The sequence below is a fragment of the Xiphophorus maculatus genome, chromosome 1, assembly GCF_002775205.1.
Source record: "Xiphophorus maculatus strain JP 163 A chromosome 1, X_maculatus-5.0-male, whole genome shotgun sequence".
Lineage (NCBI taxonomy): Eukaryota > Metazoa > Chordata > Actinopteri > Cyprinodontiformes > Poeciliidae > Xiphophorus > Xiphophorus maculatus.
The window spans coordinates 15,360,152-15,378,570 of NC_036443.1; the positions used below are offsets into that span (position 1 = coordinate 15,360,152).

The following is an 18,419-nucleotide window of genomic DNA, read 5'->3' on the forward strand; positions in this document are numbered from 1 at the left end:
CATTAAGAAAAAAAATAATTAGATCTAACTTTTCTTTCTTCCAACAACAGCTTTCTTCTTTCATAGATGTCAGGTTTGCTCAGGTAGCAATCTCTGCAGCTCCTTCAGAGCTCCCTCATGGGCCTCTTGATTGCTTCTCTGATTAATGCTCTCCTTGTGCAGCCTGTCAGTTTAGGTTGACAGCCATATCTCGAAAGATTTACAGTTGTGACAAGGACTTTTTATCTTCAGATGATGGGCTGAAAAGTACTCTGTGAGATGTTCAAAGCCTTGCATCTTGTCACACAGGCAAACTGCTTTAAATTTCTCCACAGTTTTATCCCTGGTCTGCTTGTGTTTTTGTTTTATTCTGTTGCTTTTATTCACATCTTCATGTGGCTGATTGTTCATTAATGTTCTGCAATAAACAAGTAAGACTCTCACTAAAACAGAAGCTCTGCCCTGAAGCGGTAACCCACATAAAACAAATACTGAGCACCGTGGATTGTCGACTTTCTGCAGAGCCAATATAGCTTAGAGACCTTGAGGTTTTCAGATTAGCTCAGGAACAGTGCATACATATTTCCAGAGAAAATAATTATGCAACTAAATGGTAAATGGCCTGTACTTGAACTATATAAGCCTCGCATCGCTAAGTGCAGTGCAAACTGCTGTAGGAAGTGGTGTATAGCACGCAGACACTTCTCTGTTTGGAGATCCAATACATGAGTCTGTTTTGATGATTGGCCAAGAGAATAGCACTTACCTACCTGACTGCAATATGTTGAAGTTAAAGTTAGGGTCTTCTGTAGGTTTGTTTTATTTTTTATTTATTTTATTATTTTATTTTTGTTTTTCAAAAGATGGGGTTGCCCCTTCGGTTTCAGTGAAAGAAGTTCTTAATTTATGGCATTTGTGTTCGAGGGCGTGTGTTTGATTTTTGTGTGCTAGTCGGGGGTTGCCTTCTGGACAATTTGGGTTAGGGAAGTTCAGACAACAATTCTGAGTGCTACACTGTCAAACAGGACATGATAAGAAAGAATATCTTAATGCTTTGGCCCACCAAGAAATTTTGGACAATCTCAATTCTCCCAATTTTGTGGGAACAGTTCTTAGGCAATGGTCCCTTCCTGTTTCAACATGCTGGCGCAAGAGCTATAAAGACAAGGATGAGTGAGTTTTATGTGGAATAATTTGAAAAGTCCTAACACTTTTTCTGATGCGGCCGCTGGGGGGGAGCCTGCTAGCCAGGCTTCTCATCCAACATCACTGTCAGATCTCAAAAAATATGGACCAACAATACCATCAAAAATCCTATAAAAACAATCTTAATCCTTTTGGAAATGTTTCCAGGACAGTTTGCGCTGTTAGGTCAAGGTGGGATCATACTAGACCCTATGGATTAAGAAGAGGTTTCACTCATGAAAATACTTGTGTGAAGGCACACAAGTGATAACTTTTGGCAATATGTGTGTGAAATAATTTAGTTTGTGGAATCTGCACTGATCTTACATTGAAAATGATATAATTTCTGGGTACAGCAATAAATTCCAGCCAGAAATCTTCAAGGACTACTATACTTTATTTTCCTGAAATGGAAAATAAGAGTCCTTCCAGATCCTATTTTACATCCATTAAATATGTCCTTGTTCTTTGCTTGCGTTCTAGCACCGCAGGCAGGTTATGATTCATACACAATAAGCACTACTTTAACCATTTCTTACATTGAGGGTGGAAATCTGGCCCGACCGTCTCTACTTCTTGGTTTAGTTTGGTGCAACTCTTTGACGCACATTCCTGTCAGTGCAGCAAAAACACAAGTCCACAGGGGGAAAGGAAAATGAGAGGTTTAGCAAGCAACAGGAAAACCGCTAAGAGAACACATTCCAGGCGCGCAGAGTCTGGACGGAACAATAAGGGGTGGGACGACAACTCTATGCCTACAACTATTTAAAAATCTCTAATCTCGCCTTTTAATCGGGAACACGGACGGCGGCTGAAGAATTCGTACTTAATGGGAACCGCGTACCCTCCGCCGTCTCTTGTGAAGCCAGTCGAAGCGGAAGGAGTCTGGTCCGAAACCCCACGACGATGTTCCTGTTGTGGGTTTTATCAGCGCAGATTTGGACCCAGATGAGATAGGTTTCACTGAGGTCGATGTGGACTCAGACAGCCCGCTCTGAGGTCCTCTTCTTGCCTTCCCCCCCCCCACGCACACTTTTGAAACACTACTTTCATCTCTCCGTGTGTGTGCGCGCTGAAGTGACGCGGTTTTAAGTTTTAAACCGCTCTCCGGTTTACCAGAACAGTTTTTCTGTTTCCACGAAGCTGCGGCTGGTTTTTGTCGTCGAGGCAGCGGAGAGGATGTGAGGTCTCTCCTGGATGACACATCTGCAGCTGGGCCTTCCAACTTTTAACTGGTTTATTTCTGTCTCACGATGAGGCCAGGTTTACCTCCGGCGCTGGTTTAAACTCTTACTCGAGCTGTTTGTGATATGGGCTACGCGTGGCGGCTCCATCTGACAAGTTAAAAGAGGAGCAGAAAACAGGTAGTAAACGCATTTTGACTTTCTATTAACTCTTGCCTAATAACCTAATTAGTGCTGATAGGTAGCAATACAAAGTAATTTACCTTAAATCCCTTTTCGAAGCGGGTCACATGTTTCCAGATGTGAACAGGTGTCACGTGTGTAGACAGAAAACTATTAGTTTTCCATCTATGAGCACCTATATTTGGTCTAATGTAAAGTCATTGATCATAGAAACTCAATTTTTCACAAAAATTGATATGTTACCCGTTTTAATGGGATTTTTGCTCACATGGGAAGAAGTAAGTAATTAATCAAGATATTTGCATTATTTCTTTGCTGTAATTCTAGGGAAATATTCACTTATTTTAATATTCACAAGAGCAATTCTGATTTTTATTGAATTCCCAAGTTTAAATGAATATGAATAATAAAAAAAATATTTAGCCTGAAAAAGAGGGAGCATATTTAGTTATTTCTCATGTATTTGTTTTAAAAAAGAGTACCTTCATCCTTTCTTTTTAACTTTTCCACATTTTGCTGTAAGCACAAACTTTACAAACACAAGGTAGTGTAGCAATGTATAAAGAAGATAACAGATAATGTTTAGATTTGTATTTGTTTTTTCACAAATAAAGTATGAGAAGTGTGAGCATTTATATTCAGTTTTACTGAGTCAATACTTAGTGAAGCTACTTTCTCCTGCAGTTACAGCAACAAGACAATAAATATCTTCCAGCTCTGCACATCTTATAGCTAAATGAAGATGCTATAACTTAGCTATAAGCTCGAGTTCAGTCAAGCATTTGACTGAGCTTGAGCCAATGCAAAATGGCTCAAGCTCAGTCAGATTGGATGGAGATCAGTATTTAGGGGTGGAGTTTGACTGGGTCATTTTATTGTAGTTCTAGCTATATGTTTAGAGTCACTAATGTGTTTCAGCAAGGGGTGGTTTGTTCAGGATGATGAACAGTCTCATTTTTTTTCTTCACATATAGCATTTTTAATGTAGGCCAAAAAGTCAAATAGTGAGCAGAACATCTTCTTCCCCATGGTGGCTTGTAACAAACTGCAAACCAGACTTTATGTAACTTTCTCTCTCCACTGAAGTCTTCTTGCTATTTGACCATAAATAGGCTGTCTTTGAAATCTTCACTGAACATGATTGAATCCATGCTGAGATTAAATTATATGCTGATGGAATCTATTTATTAGTTAGGAGACTTTGGAAGGGAAATGTTTGACATTGATTTCAAATTCCAAATACAGATTTCAAATGTGGATTTGTAAAAACAAAACAACAAAAAAAACTGTGCAAAGAGCGTATAATTTTCCTTCTGTTTTATAATTGAAGGAAATCTGTGTTGGTTTGTTGCTACGTTTTAAAAGAATACGTGTTTTACCTTAACCAGTTGCGGTGGTCATAGGTAAAAATTCAATCAAGGCATATATTTTGGGTAATTCCTAAATGAGAAAGTCTGCACCAAAGACCTTGTGGTTGTGTTTAAGTTTAATTTCTCTTTTTCTCCCACTGAACTTACACCACCACAAACATGCTGGAGCATTTTGACCTTCCAGACTTTAGGTCATCTTTCCATGTGACCGCTAGTGTTAGCTCATCAGGTGCATGCTGTTCACACTAATATCTGTGTGTTTGTTATTTTCTCTTCATGCATTTCCCTTCATTGTTTTCCGTCTTCTGTTTGGGAGGCAGCGTTTGTGTGTGCAGCTGAGTTTGAAGAATTTCCCATTTCCTCTCTCAGACAAACGTTCATTTCAGGTTTGATTTAAGGGGGAAAAGCGTTGTCTGCTTTTGTGCTGTAGGCTTCATGATAGAAGCTGTTGTAATACAACAGCATTTATTCTCAGAGGGGAAAAAAAAACAACATTTAATCTAAAGAAGAGGAAAGTTTGTGTGTGGTGAGGTGCAGCAGTGTGTGATGAGGTGCCCGACACATCCAACCACCGCAACCGCACAGTCATTCAGATGGAATGAGAGATCTGCCTCCCTGAATTAGAGCCATGCAGATGAGAGGAAGAGATGACAGTGGTTGTTTTCCCCTGGGTCACGTGGGTGTAGCTTTGGACAGAATGGCGACAAACAGAAGCTAAGTATAAAGTCTGTACGCCTGCGGTGGGAGATTTCCCTTCACTGAGATCTCTGAAACATTTCAGCGATGATAAAAAATAGCAATAGGTATTTTGTTCCATATAACACAGTAGGAGTGTAACAGGTGAACCTTTTATGGATGCAAACTCGACTAAAAACCCACCTGTTTAGGATTGTATTTGAAACGTAATCAATTACAAATTTATTGATGGAACCTGACTTAATGTCGTGTTTTGATTGTTGATTCTATGTTGCATTGTGTTTCTGTGTTTGATATGATGTAAAGCACTTTGAAATGTCTTGCTGCTGAAATGTGCTATACAAATAAAATTTGATTGATTGATTGATTGATAGCTAGCTCTTCAAGTCGACTATTTAAATCAAGAATTAGTCCAGTTTGCGTGTGGCATTTGTGTTTAGGCCAACCATCAGATTTACTTTCTTGGTTGAGGTTACATTTTTAAAAAGCTGCATGATTCAGGAAGCACTTTGTGCCGGGTGATAAGACAAGGCGGTTGTGGTTTTAACATGTTCTGTACTTCGAGTTCAACCCTGACAAAAGCGGCGTCTCAAGCTAGAGGTTGCTATACACTGCTATCAGATTGTTCTGGATTCAGAGGAGATGTGAGACACCAGTTCGCCCTTTGCTTCTCAGAAGAACCTCCTTTTATGGTCTGTTTTCATCAGGAAGTTCAGCTCAACTTGCAGGAACTGTGCAATTTAAGAGAGAGAAGGGAAAAAAAACAATTAGAAATTTCAGAGCACCAAAAAAAAAGTTCCAATGAAACTAGGTGTTTGTCTGGTTTCTGTTCTGTCACATCGCACGCTGCCTTTGAAATGCAACAAGATGACTTCCTGCAGTCTGGACTTGGATTTTTTTTCAAGCAGATGCATCTAAACTAAAGGAGGATATCCAAAGGCTTGGGCTGAAGTTCACTGGTTCCACTGCCAGATGTGTTGAGATCTCTTATATCTTCCTACCAACAATTGTTTTGTTCTTGCCATTCTTCTGCAAAATCCTGATATTTAGACCACACAACTAATAGCTGTCCAATCAGCAGATTCTCCCATATGAGCGGAGGATGTCTGCAGCTCCTCCAGAGTTACCAAAGGGCCTCCTGGATGCCACTCTGAGTAATGCCACTAAAATTCACAATATGTCACGTCACAGAAAATGTTCTTAAAACATCAGTTAACTGGGACAAGACTTGAACTCATTTGCTGAAGTTGTCTATTTTTCACAAAACAAAAAACATGATGGTTCTGTTAAATTCACGCATGTAGCTCCACTGCTCCTCTTTCTGAACTCACATAATGCCGTTAAAGGTCAGCTAAATGCTGCCGCTTGTATGCCAGTAGTCAATGGGCCGGTGGCAGGGAACACAGACAATCATCTACACACACATCAAAGGGCAATTTTTAAATTTAGCAATAAAACTAACAGCTAACAGGCATTAGCTGTTAGTTTTAGCGCAAGGAAATCCATGAAAGCACATGCATATCACGCAAACTAGAGACAGAAAGGAACTGACGCCAGATCTTGTTAACCAAACCACCACAAAGGCAGGTTTGTATATCTTGGCAGGTGTTAAAATGCTTCTCAGTATGTTGGCCTTTATAAACTTGGGTTTGAGATTTAAAAAGGTCATGCTTAAACCCATTATTCCTAAATAAATGCTTACTGAAGCAGAGGCGCCAGAGAGCCAGTGGACCATTTATACTAATTTCTTCAATCAAAACCTTCCTCCTTTAGGAGGTATTTGTAACTCTCGGTTTGCTACATCTACATTTAGTGTAAAAAAAACATGCTTTAAATCTTCATAAAAGCATGAAGAAACACTTGAGAGCTTGCTGGTTCTCAAGTGTTTTGAGAACTTGCTGATTTCAACACAAGATCAGCAGTAATGATATCAGAATTGTGGAGGTGAACAAGCCTTTTTTATTAATTTATCAATTTTATAAACTAGATGACAAACACCTGTTTCATTCATCAAAATGCACTGGTCTAGTGGCGGTGGTCTGCATCCGTTCTGTTTTACACCTTTCTCCTTTTAGCTCCTTCCTTTTTTAGATTTCACGAAACAGTGTGCTACAGACATTAACTTGTTGAACTGGTTAAAAGACGCTTTTATGTTAGATATTCTTGGACGCCTATGTGCTTTCATTTAAGCCCTTTTATTGGAGCTCTTGCTATATGTTTAGGATCTCCGACCCCCTGCAATGTGAATTTCTTCTCTAGTCTTTAGAACCTCTGTCACAGGGGTGTCCTAAGTGAGGCCCAGGTACCGATTGCAGCCCAGGTCTTAGATTCATCATTTTCAACTTAAGAATCATACAAATCTGACCAGCTGGGGCTGGTGGTTAATGCAGATTGAGACGTTTTATTTTTAATTAGATTAAAGTTATTACAGACAGATTAAAATATTCTTATTTACTAAATGTTGTTCATATATGAAATTATTCTTTATTCATTCTCTTTGAAGTCACTATCAAATAGAATTTTTGTACAGGAAAAAACTCTGGTGCACTCAAATCTGCTTTTATTTTTATTCGTTTATTGAACTTTGCTAAAGAAACCAAGTTGTTTTTTTTAAATGAGAGTAACCCAAATACTGGTGTTGTTGCTGAGAATAGAACAAATCGCAAATCAGTTGAGCCCAGATTAATTAAACATTAATCTTGAGTTGTGGTCCTTCTCAGGAGTAGGCATCTCACCTGAAATTTTTTGAAAATCAGTATCCTTACTCTTCCACTTTACTGATATGTACTACTTTGTGAGGGTGTATATTATAAAGTTTGTTGCGTTTGTAAGTCAGTAAATGACCCAAGCAGAGGAACTGACTGTGGCAAATCCAGGGTGTATAGTAAGAAACAACAGAAGGCCTTATAATATATAATTTGAGAATCCAGTAAGGAACAAATAAAAACCAAAAGCTTAAATACTGAGGCATGTGTGGAACATGACAAAGGAAACGGTTTGCTTAATTGGAAGAAACTAATTAAAACAAAGGAAGGTGAACTAAGACTCAAAAGAATTAACAAGCCAAAAGGGAAAAGGCCTGAAACTAACATAAGGGAATAAATCAAAATGCATAGACAAAAGTAGGAAAGATATATTGATAATAAAATAAGAAACTAAACACAAACAATTTATGTTATGTTAGGGCAAAACCCTAGCACAATAATAAACAAATGAATTTGGCAAGACATTTTCTAGCCAAAGGTCTAGGAAAAAAAACACAAAAGAAAACCAAAACACAAACATCTGTGGATCATTTTGTAGAAAAGATATAAGCAATACAAATATTGTTGCAACATTCTGTTTTGTGGTTGTCATATTTTGAAAAATAATTGGAATCTCGCTAAAGTCATTTAGTTGATGTAAATGAAAATAGCTAAAAACAAAATACGAGTGAATTAAAGTTGAATTATATCCACTGATACTGTTGAAAGATGTTGCTTCGCTTTTTAATAAAAGCTTAATTCCGAGCTCTCTTAAGTTATGACTGTGTATCGCAGTCCTCTCACTTTGCGTGACTGCCAGCACCATGGCCCTAAACAATGAGCAGATCCGAGTCTCGCCGGCCAGCCGGGTGGGGCCACTCAATGGCAGGAAGCATAGCCATCAATATTTACTCTGTGAGCAGGCTAGCTGTGGAGTCGTCAGGCCTGGAGCCCGTGTAGCACAACGCCACAAGCAGTCCAAGAACACACAAACACAAACACACTCAAGGGCCTTTTCAGCCCGCTTCCCCTTAAGCCCCCTTTTTTTTTCCCACCCAGTGCAATTAAACACAGTCAGACAGGCTGGATCCTCTGGTTGTTGTTTTTGACCTCATAGCTTCCTTTAGGGCCTCGACTTCAGCCACCGCTCTGCTCCTCATGGACACAACTATTAAGTTACCATCTGTAAACTGAAATCAAGCCGCAGCTGAGCTTCTCTGGGTCACTTCTCCCTTTCTAAGTATAAAAAAAGAAAAAAAAACTTCTGCTAACACTGTTTCTCTTTTATTTCCTCAGTGATGGGAAGATCTGTTCTGCTCACGGTTCTGTTAGCAGGAGTTTTTCTCTTGACTTCCACCATTCATGCAGGTGAGTTAAATATAAAGTTGTTGCTGTTTTTTGCTTTCCTCGTGAAGCGTTCACTTGTTTTATTCTGCCGAAGTTCTGTTCAGTCCCCTGAAATGAAACTGTCTGTGTCCAACCAACAAGCTTAAACAGGTCCACTGTTTACTAGCTTCGTGACATGATGAGCAATCAAAGTAAATGAGAGGCAGAAGATTTTCTCCACCCACTTCAAGAGGAAAGTTTCTTATATGCTCGACTGTTTTCCTTTTAGTTTTAAATTGCCTCTGGCAGTTTAAACAAAGTTGCATTCCTGCAGAGCTTTGCAGCTCATAAGGGGATATTTCTGTCACTCTGTGCACAATATGGGTGAATTTTAATGTATTGTAATATTATCAAGAAGTTAAAACATGTTATTAGTTTATTTCAAAACATGAAACTGAAAATATTAACTAAACATTGAAGGATGTATCTTAAGTTTTGTTTTTTGGTCAGCTTTGATGATTGTAGCTTACAGCTAATGAAGATTTTTTTTTTGTCATAAAATGACAGAATTTTTTATAGAGATATCAGCTATTATAGACAGAGAACACCACTGACTTCACAGTTGCCAAGCGGAGAGTCACTGACACTGTCAACAAGGAGTAGCAGCCAAGAACAGTCCAGCTGACTCTTCACAGAAGTCTGCATACAAACATGTTGATGGAAGGTTGAGTGGAAGGAAAAAAGCATTGCAGGAAAAAGTGCATAAGCAAAGGAGACAAGAGTTTAGGGGAGTGGCTGGAGTCGGTACTTCAAGAGCCACCCTAGAAAGATGAGATTCATTCAGGGACAAGTCGCATTTCTTGCAAAAAGTCACTCCGGAACCAGGACAATTTCAGTAGCTTCCTGCATTGGCTAAAAAGAACAAAGACCGGACCGTGACTGAGTATTTTAAAAACTTATTTTTAGATGAGAGTAAATGTTTCATTCAATTTGGAAGTCAAGGTCCCGGTATCTGGAGGAAGAGTGGGAAGTCACAGATTACTACAGTAGTTGCTTGAGGTTCGGTGTTATTTGGGCCATATCATCTCCTGGTGTTGGACCATGTAGTGTTGTTGAGTCCAAAGTCATTGCAGCCTCCAACCAAGAAATTTTAGAACACTTCATCCACCACTCTGCTGATAAGCTTTATGAAGACGCAAATTTCAGTTTCCTTTGGTTCTTGTCACCTACTCACACTTCCAAAGTGCCTGGAGATGATGACACTGTCTGAGGCCACTGACCTGACCGGAACCCCAAAGCAAAATGTCCAGAGGAAGATGAGAGACACCAACAAGATGCAGACTGCTATCAGAGCAGCCCGGGCTTTGATTTTACTTCAGCAAAACCACAAACTGATCACCAACATGCCACGCTGCACTGATGCAGTGATACAAATATTCTATATTCTATATAGTACATGGAAAATGTTGGTTTTTCTTTACTCGTATCATAATCATCAAACTAAACAGAAATGGAAAATTTAGAATGCATTACTTTGTGTGAATGATATATAAGTTTCACTTTTAAATTGCATTTCTGAAAAAAGTAATTTTTTGATGAATTACCTAAAGTACCTGTGGAGAACTTCAACTTTTAAGTTTTTAACACTATATCCCATGAGTTCAGATCATCGTCAGGTATTACATGGAATCTTTAAAGGCCTAATAGCAAACTGAGGCTTACATTTTGGGTTGTGTTGTCTCATTTTTGACAATATTGTCATTTGAAACCAAAATGGCCCCTCCCAATGAACGACCACAAGGTGGCTGTTGACGTGCCATCATGTGGCAGCACAGGAAATGCGGCTAACTTATAATTTGTGTTCTCCTAAAAGGAAATCATTTCTGACCTCCCGCCTATGATTCTTACCTCACCGTTATGTGACGCGTTTTAGATTTAAATTAATTTCTATTTTATATTTTGTTCTTGTGCCTCAGAGAACCAGGATGGCAGTGAAGAAGGGAAGCTGCTGTGCAAATGTGAGAACCCAAAGAACCCAAGCATTTGCAGCAACGAGACGTGCAGAGGAAACTACTGTTTCTACTCCTGGGTGCTAAACAAGGACGCAGAAGCAGAAAGCTCTGTCACTGAGACATGGGGATGTTTCCCAGAACAACACTTCAGAGAGCAGTGCTTTGGATCCTTCCCCGGCTTTTTTGTCCAGTGCTGCCAGACGGACAAGTGCAACACCCTGATCACACCGCCTCCAAATATTAGTCTGTACCTATAGTCATACTTTTGCAATATTTATATATCGTAGAAAGGTATTACTAAACTTAATGGATCTGAGTGATTAGCTTCCATGAGGTAACTTTGGTCAACTTGCATGGGTTAGTGGCAAGCAAGTCTTCTCTAGAGGCTGTAATTGCTTCCCCCTGGTGGCGAGTTACAGCAAATAAGTACTTCAAGACTCATCAGTAGTTATATCTCAGCACATTAGAACTTCATTGAAAAGTTAAATTATTTCATTTTATAAAAGGACTGTGCATAAAACTGTGCATGTGCAAAGTAATTCTGCTAATACGTAAAGAATAAAAAAAAATGAATTTCACATATTATTGAATATTTGCAGCCATTGCTGTGATGTTTCTATAACTTGAATAGACTCCACCTGTGGTAAACTGCGGACTGAATTGGATTTGGAAAGGCACGCACCTTTCTACGTTGGCTGTAATTATCAGAAGGAACAAAAATAAAAGCTTGAAATATATCACTCTGTTATTAATCAGTGTATTATGAAATAGTTTTTTAGCTAAATTACTGAAATGAGTTTTTCAGAGGATTCGTGACTGAATCATTTGTATCTGTCCAGATGGGGAGCCGACAACAGTTCCTCCCCCAGAGTACCCACATCCCAAACTGTGGATCGCTGTGGCTCTGCTGCTGCTATTCACGTCTGTAAGCGTGTGTGGTTTTCTGCTGTTTCTGCGATTTCGACGTGCGCCCAGCAAACTGAAAGACCCCGAAGATCATGGCCTCACGGTCAAAGTCCCCACCGGAAATGACCCCACATACGGTGTAAGCAACACCTCGTACCTTCCAATGAGACAGAGTAGAATGACTATTTTAGCTCTTAAATATATCTGCGTCTCTTGTTTTTTTAGGAAATTTTTGATGAGTTTTGTACTTCAGGAAGTGGGACAGGCCTTCCATATCTGGTCCAAAGAACTATGGCGAGACAAATCTCTCTTGTTGAATGTGTTGGTCAGTTTTATTTCAGTTTATTTCTTGTTCTCTTTCTCTCTTTTGCGGTAACCCTGATTAACTCTGTCTTTTCCTATCCAGGTAAAGGCAGATATGGTGAGGTGTGGAGGGGCACATGGATGGGGGAGAGTGTGGCTGTCAAGATTTTCTCCTCCAGGGACGAGCAGTCCTGGTTCAGAGAGACAGAGATCTACAATACAGTGCAGCTGCGCCATGAGAATATCCTGGGTACGGCAGCTAAAGCTGTGAGAAATAACCTTTCTACATCAAGAAAAACTTTTTTTTTAAGCTACAATATGTGCCTTCCACCGTTTGTATGGCCACCTAAAACTTTGATACCCATCAAATTAAATGTGAGACTAAAAGAAAACCCAGAAGTCGGTTTCCTGACATCTCTCGTTTTGTCTTTCAGGTTTCATTGCCTCGGACATGACGTCCAAAAACTCCAGCACCCAGCTGTGGCTCGTCACTCACTTCCATGAGCTGGGTTCGCTCTATGACTTCCTGCAGTACAGCAGCCTGGAGCCAGAGAGCTGCTTGAGGATGTGCCTCTCGGTGGCTTGTGGCCTGGTCCACCTCCACACTGAGATAGTCAGCTCCCAGGAGAAGCCGGCAATCGCCCACCGAGACCTCAAGAGCAGAAACATCCTGGTGAAGAGGAACGGACAGTGCTGCATCGCCGATCTAGGTAAAGTGTGCATGTTGCATCTACTTTCAAATTTGTGCTGATTTCACTCATTCATTCAAAGTGAATGATGAAATAATTCATGTTTATTTTATGCACCCCGCCTCCTCAGGCTTGGCTGTGATGCACTCTCAGTCTCATGACTACCTGGATGTGGGCAACAACCCTCGTGTAGGGACGAAGCGCTACATGGCCCCTGAAGTGCTGGATGAGACGATTCGTGTTGATGTCTTTGAGTCTTACAAGCAAACAGACATCTGGGCCCTTGGCTTGGTCTTCTGGGAAATAACGCGCAGGACTGTCGTCAACGGTAAGCCGGCAGTAAGACCCTCAACCTAGCAACAGTATCCATATTTTGTCATGTTACAACAACAAATTGCATTATTTGACTGGAATTTTGTATGACAGATTGGGCTGGACTCTAAAAAGGGTTCTGTGGGTTTTGTGGATTTTAAGCAGATGAGGTGCTTCAAATGTACATATTTAATGATCAATCTGCAGCCAAAAACTGGCGGATCCTTTACACCCTTTAGGGGACCACTGTTCTCATTACATGACAAACATGGATAAAAACTTCTTAGATGCTGCAAAAGATATGAGTTCACATTCAAGCAGGAAAATAGACCTAAATATAGAGCCAGAGTTACAATAAAATGGCCTAGATGAAAGCATTTCAACTTGTTAGAACAGCATAGTCAAAATTCAGAGCTAAATCAAATTAAAAAATTGGAACAAAACTTGATCAATTCTGACTGGGCTTTATGCTGCAGAGAGGAATTAGAAAAGATGGCAGTCTCTAGATCTGCAAAGTGGGTGGAGAATAATATACCTCAAGGTAGTGAAAGATGGGAGTGGAGACAGGGTGGTGTTAAAAATAAATACATGTAGCACATTTTGGATTTCTATTTCTAAAAGTGCCCCATATGTTGCATTGTTTTCCTGCCACCTTACTTTGTCCATCTATAACATAAAATCCCAATAAAATCCACAGAGGTATGAGTTTCTCCTAGTGATGTGGAAATAGTCCAGGGGTGTGAGTACACTTGTCAGGCATTGCAGTAGATTTGTTGTTTTAAAATCTGAGCCAAATAAAATAAAAAGAAATGATTAGTTTCTCCCTATTTGTCGGAAACACGAAAATGTGTCCTTTCTCACCCTGTTGTTGTTCTGGTAGTATACACACACAAAAGACTGCATCTCATCAGTGGAGCAGTTTTGTTTTTTATTTCCTCCTCTGTGTCTGTCTCTTCTCCCCTCTCCCATGATTAGCACTGCAGTAATTATAAACAGTCTTATCTGTTGTCAGCACTCACTGTTACATGGCCCAGATGCCCATGCACACAAGTTGTCATTGCAAACACATTCCCATGTGCAACCGGTTACACACTGCTGCTGCACACATGGACACAATGTGCAGATGAATACATATGTGGGGGAAGGTCTTCACCAGGGAACCGGTATCTCTCCTGCTGTCCTGTTTAGCCAAACATACTTTACAAAAACTCCCACTGCAGCTTATCTCCCGCAAGCTTATCTTCCTATTTCAAGCCTTTTATGAGAGGAAAAATGCATGTGCTGTAAATTTATGTGGGAATAAATAAATAAGAAGCTGATATAAATTTGAGGTGGTATGACGTGTGATCTTTCAGTTTGCCAGGGAGTATATTTACTTTCATGAACTGCATTTTCTCTGTCATGGTTGTTATTTTTAAAATGTGTGACTAAGTTTGTGTTGTTTATTCCTGTCCCACTTTTAGGGATTGTTGAGGAGTATCGACCGCCCTTCTTTGACTTGGTGCCCTCTGATCCTAGCTTTGAGGAGATGAAGAAGGTGGTGTGTGTGGACCAGCAGAAGCCCAGCCTGCACAACAGGCTCCACTCCCACCCAGTAAGTCCTTCCATTATACACACACAACCAAACACGCAGCTATATTAAAGAAGCAATTTGCTGGTGTAAGAAGTACCAGGTGAAATTTACACACTGACATGGTAATCTTTCCAAAAATGAAAATATTTCATTTTAATTTCGTAGTAAACAGAACCGAAGACATTCAGCAAGTTTTACTCAAAAGCAGATTTGGACACACCCATTCATTGAACTTGGCTAAATAGAGTAGCCGGTTTTACACACAGAGTCACTCATGTCCTGTTCTTTGTTGCTGAATGTGGGCAAAAAATGTTGTAAAGCCGCAACATAGGAATCATATTCTTTTCTTTAATGAGGCAAACATGCAATACTCTTGTGTGTTATTTCTACAAGTATTTCCCTTTTTGTACAAAAATCAAACATTTTGTGTCAATGAAATGTTCACATTTTAACTGATTGTTGAGCAGGTGAAAAAAAAAACAGTTTTGTATTTTCAGTTTTAAAAACATTTTTTTTGTAGAGTAACTTTATGTTGTTCCTTGTGAATAAGATTAGCGCACCACTGACCCACACTTGCAGCTGGAAGGAGAACCCGTCTCAAATCTATGCAGCCTCCAACAGATTTTCTTTTAGGATTACCCTGAATTTACTTTCCCCTTTTCTTCTGAAAATCGGTTCTTACTGAAGAAAAAAAAAATCCCCATTGCATAACCGATGGCGTTTTGCATGGAAGCCAAAAAAAGGTTACATTTTAATTTTATCTGACCACAGCACCTTCTTCCACATGTCTACTGCGTCTTCCAAATAACAAACTCTTGGTGTAATTTCTAATGACTGCTTTTTATGTACTTTCTTGGCATTCTGCTATGAAGGCCAGATATTTGGAGTGCACGGCTTGTTGTTACTGTTCTCCTTTTGGCTCTTTTTGTGGTTAATCTTCTCCATACACATCATGTCAGTATAGGCAGACGGATGTCATTTGTCACTAATTAGGTGACAAATGAAGGCAAATTTAATGAAGGGAAGGGAATTTAAAGTTGAGGAGGAATACAAATAAACATCCTACTTTTCGCAATTATTTGCTACTTTCTCCTGGTTTATTGCATGAAATCTCAATATAATACATTGAGATGTATCATATCAAGACTGTGGTTGCAGTGTATGAATACACTGTATTTTATAGTATCTTGCATTGTTACAAGAAAGATTGGCTCATTTGAAGAAAAACTGAAACAGTACTATGAAGTTTACTCAAATAAGGACATATCGCCAGTGGCTGTTACTTTAATTACATCTTTGTGTTTACAGATCCTATCAGCCATTGTCAAGATCATGAAGGAGTGTTGGTACCAGAACCCAACGGCCCGCCTCACAGCCTTGAGGGTGAAGAAAACTCTTTCCAAGCTGGACGTCGAAAGCGACTTCAGCATAGAGAAACTCAAACGTGACATCTAAGCGAAAACACCAAGAAATATCATGGAAAACTACAAAAACCAACAGGAGGAATGTTGAACAGCATAGTCATCAACTCTTCCCAAAACCGTACTTTGGAATTGCACATTTATAGCAGTTCTCCAAGCAAGGGGTCATAAAGGGAACTTGTTTTTTTACTCACCACTACAAGACGGGAAATCATTGCCTTATTACTCACACTTTTCTAAAGTGGGTTTTTCACAAAAACTTAGTCACAGACAGCACAAAAGCTTGGCTTGTTTCACTATGATTTACAGGACACGTAAAAAGACAGAAGCTCTCACCAAAACAGTATTGACTATAATGTAAAAATGTTCAACTTAAGTTAAAGGAGCATTTATCACAGGTAGCAAAGACAGACTGAAATATTTAGTTGTACATATTCTACAAGCATTGAACCTTGTAAGGGTTCAATGGTTATTTACAATCTTGATATTAGTGTAAATATATTTCAAGAGATGTTATTTTCTATTTTAAAGCACATTTTATACACCTTTTTATCCCAGTTTTTAATTTGTTTGTTTATTTAGACCTAAAATGTACTACCATAATCACTATGGTCAAGAAAGTAAATCACAGAATGATATTAAATATTGGAGATCTTTAATAAAGGTTTTGTATTTTGCAAATAAACCAGTTCTTGTTGTTTTCTTTTCGACCAGCAGAGGGTATCAGAGAGTCAACATACAAGCATTTCTTATGACTACTGAACTATGGAAACATTTTACATTTAATTGTTTTGATAAATGTGTTTAATTTTCACTACATTACCTCAGTTGTTGCACAGGAAAGAGCCTTTTCTTAAATACAAATGTCAAAGTAATCATTGCGACATTTTTAAAGTACACTTTAAAGTGTATTACTAAAACAGGATAAAAACAAAGTCTCAATAAATAAAAGTACTGTTCTGCGAAAATATCTTCTGTTAAACAGCTTTATAATTACATGTGATTATTATGTTTTGTGATAGTAAATGTGAAACTGTTACATATTTTTAAACCTTTAGGATTTAACACCAAATCCTCAAACTACCAATACGTTAAATATGAAGCATGAATTGGATTGTTTAAGCATAGACAAATGGAAAAGTTTTCTTTGATCTTACTTGGAAAATAAACTTTTAAAAAGTAAACATTTGATGTCTTCTCAGAGTAAACAAAATATTTTCAATGAGTTTCTTTAAGGCTTTATCTTTACAGGAAGTCTATGTCTGGTTAGGTCTTTGGTTTATCATATTTGCTTATCTTATTTTTTTTTTTTAAATGTGCATAAACAAAAATAATGGCCTCTGATGATAAATGGCTCACAACACGAATTACAAACGCAACAGATCGCAGTCGACGAAGAATCAGAACCGCCGCTGAATTCTGCAAAACCTAAAGGATGTTGCAACGGATGTAATGAAGATATTGAAATCAGCTGGGTAGCATCTGCAAGATTTCATTCTGCCCCAGTCGAACGTTTTCCATTTCTCCTTTATCCGTGGCTTTGTGTGGGTGTGTTTATGTTGTCTGGCCCCTGTTAAACAAACCTCAGTGAGATAATACTCCCACTCTGTCTGCTCAGTCAGATGAGGGTTATTTTTAACACTGCAGGAGGGGAGCAGTTAGATATCTGGGGGTCCAAACTCTCCATGCTAATTTACATGGACTCCCTGCCCTACGTCTAAGTCCTGCTGTATTTTTCACACTGGGGTCATTGTTGGTGACTCAGTAGAGACACCAACAATGCTGAATATCGTTTTTACTTAAGAAGTGTGGAGATAAAGTAAATCTTGAAAGAACTGATAATGGAGTGGTCTGAAACAATCAGTCAATCAAATTTATATGTATAGAACATTTCAGCAGTGAGGCAGTTTCAAGTGCTTTACATCGTAAAAAACACAAAGTCATAAAAGACACCATTCAGTCAACAACTGATAAAACCAGTAATAAACATTACATTTTAATGAAGGCCATCATCAAAATCATAAGTACACATCATGTGTATTCATGATGTTGATGATGAATACACATCATCAAATTATGATAACACATTTAGTACTAAACATACTAAATACTTAGTATGCTTAGTACTACGTTTAGTATTTAGTACTAAACATACTACACATGTTTAGTATGAAACATATTTAGCATGTTTAGTACTAGCTATATTTAGTTTGTTTAGTAAATGTTTCATTTATTATGGTTGAAAAGAATCTCTAAACAGGTGGGCTTAGAGTCAGAACTGGACTATGGGAATCAGTGAGCGGCAAAACTATTTGTGTACCTTCAGTTTTTCCGATTTTGGTGTGTTACAACTAAAATTTTATTTTACTTTATCAGGATTTTAGGTAATAGACTAAAAGAAAGCAGTGCATACTGTAGTTGTAACAATTTCAGAGATTTCTTTCATAGGGTTACAGCATCTATTACAGCAGTTTGTCAAAACAGAAAGTCATACTAAATGTTACAGTTTCAGTTCTTCCCCTGCTGCCCTTTAAAC

General features: G+C 38.8%; 1 protein-coding gene across 2 annotated transcripts; it reads left to right on the top strand.

Annotated features, from left to right (window-relative positions):
• The first annotated feature begins 1,797 nt into the window (after positions 1-1,797).
• Positions 1,798-16,568, top strand: LOC102237610 (activin receptor type-1-like). Of its 2 annotated transcripts, XM_023336024.1 has the most exons (11): positions 1,798-2,345; positions 2,428-2,527; positions 8,638-8,709; positions 10,644-10,922; positions 11,519-11,724; positions 11,811-11,910; positions 11,992-12,138; positions 12,323-12,598; positions 12,708-12,905; positions 14,353-14,483; positions 15,771-16,568. In XM_023336024.1, coding segments are annotated over exons 2-11 (1,557 nt in total). In that variant the 5' UTR covers positions 1,798-2,345; positions 2,428-2,526; the 3' UTR covers positions 15,918-16,568. The 2 variants fall into 2 exon arrangements, with proteins under 2 accessions (XP_023191792.1, XP_023191785.1); XM_023336017.1 differs by having other exon boundaries at positions 1,798-2,527.
• The last annotated feature ends 1,851 nt before the right edge of the window (positions 16,569-18,419 follow it).

Coding starts and splice junctions, on each gene's coding strand:
- LOC102237610 (XM_023336017.1), top strand. Junction 10,923..11,518: donor CACACCGCCTCCAAATATTA/GTCTGTACCTAT, acceptor GTATCTGTCCAG/ATGGGGAGCCGACAACAGTT. Junction 12,906..14,352: donor GCGCAGGACTGTCGTCAACG/GTAAGCCGGCAG, acceptor TCCCACTTTTAG/GGATTGTTGAGGAGTATCGA.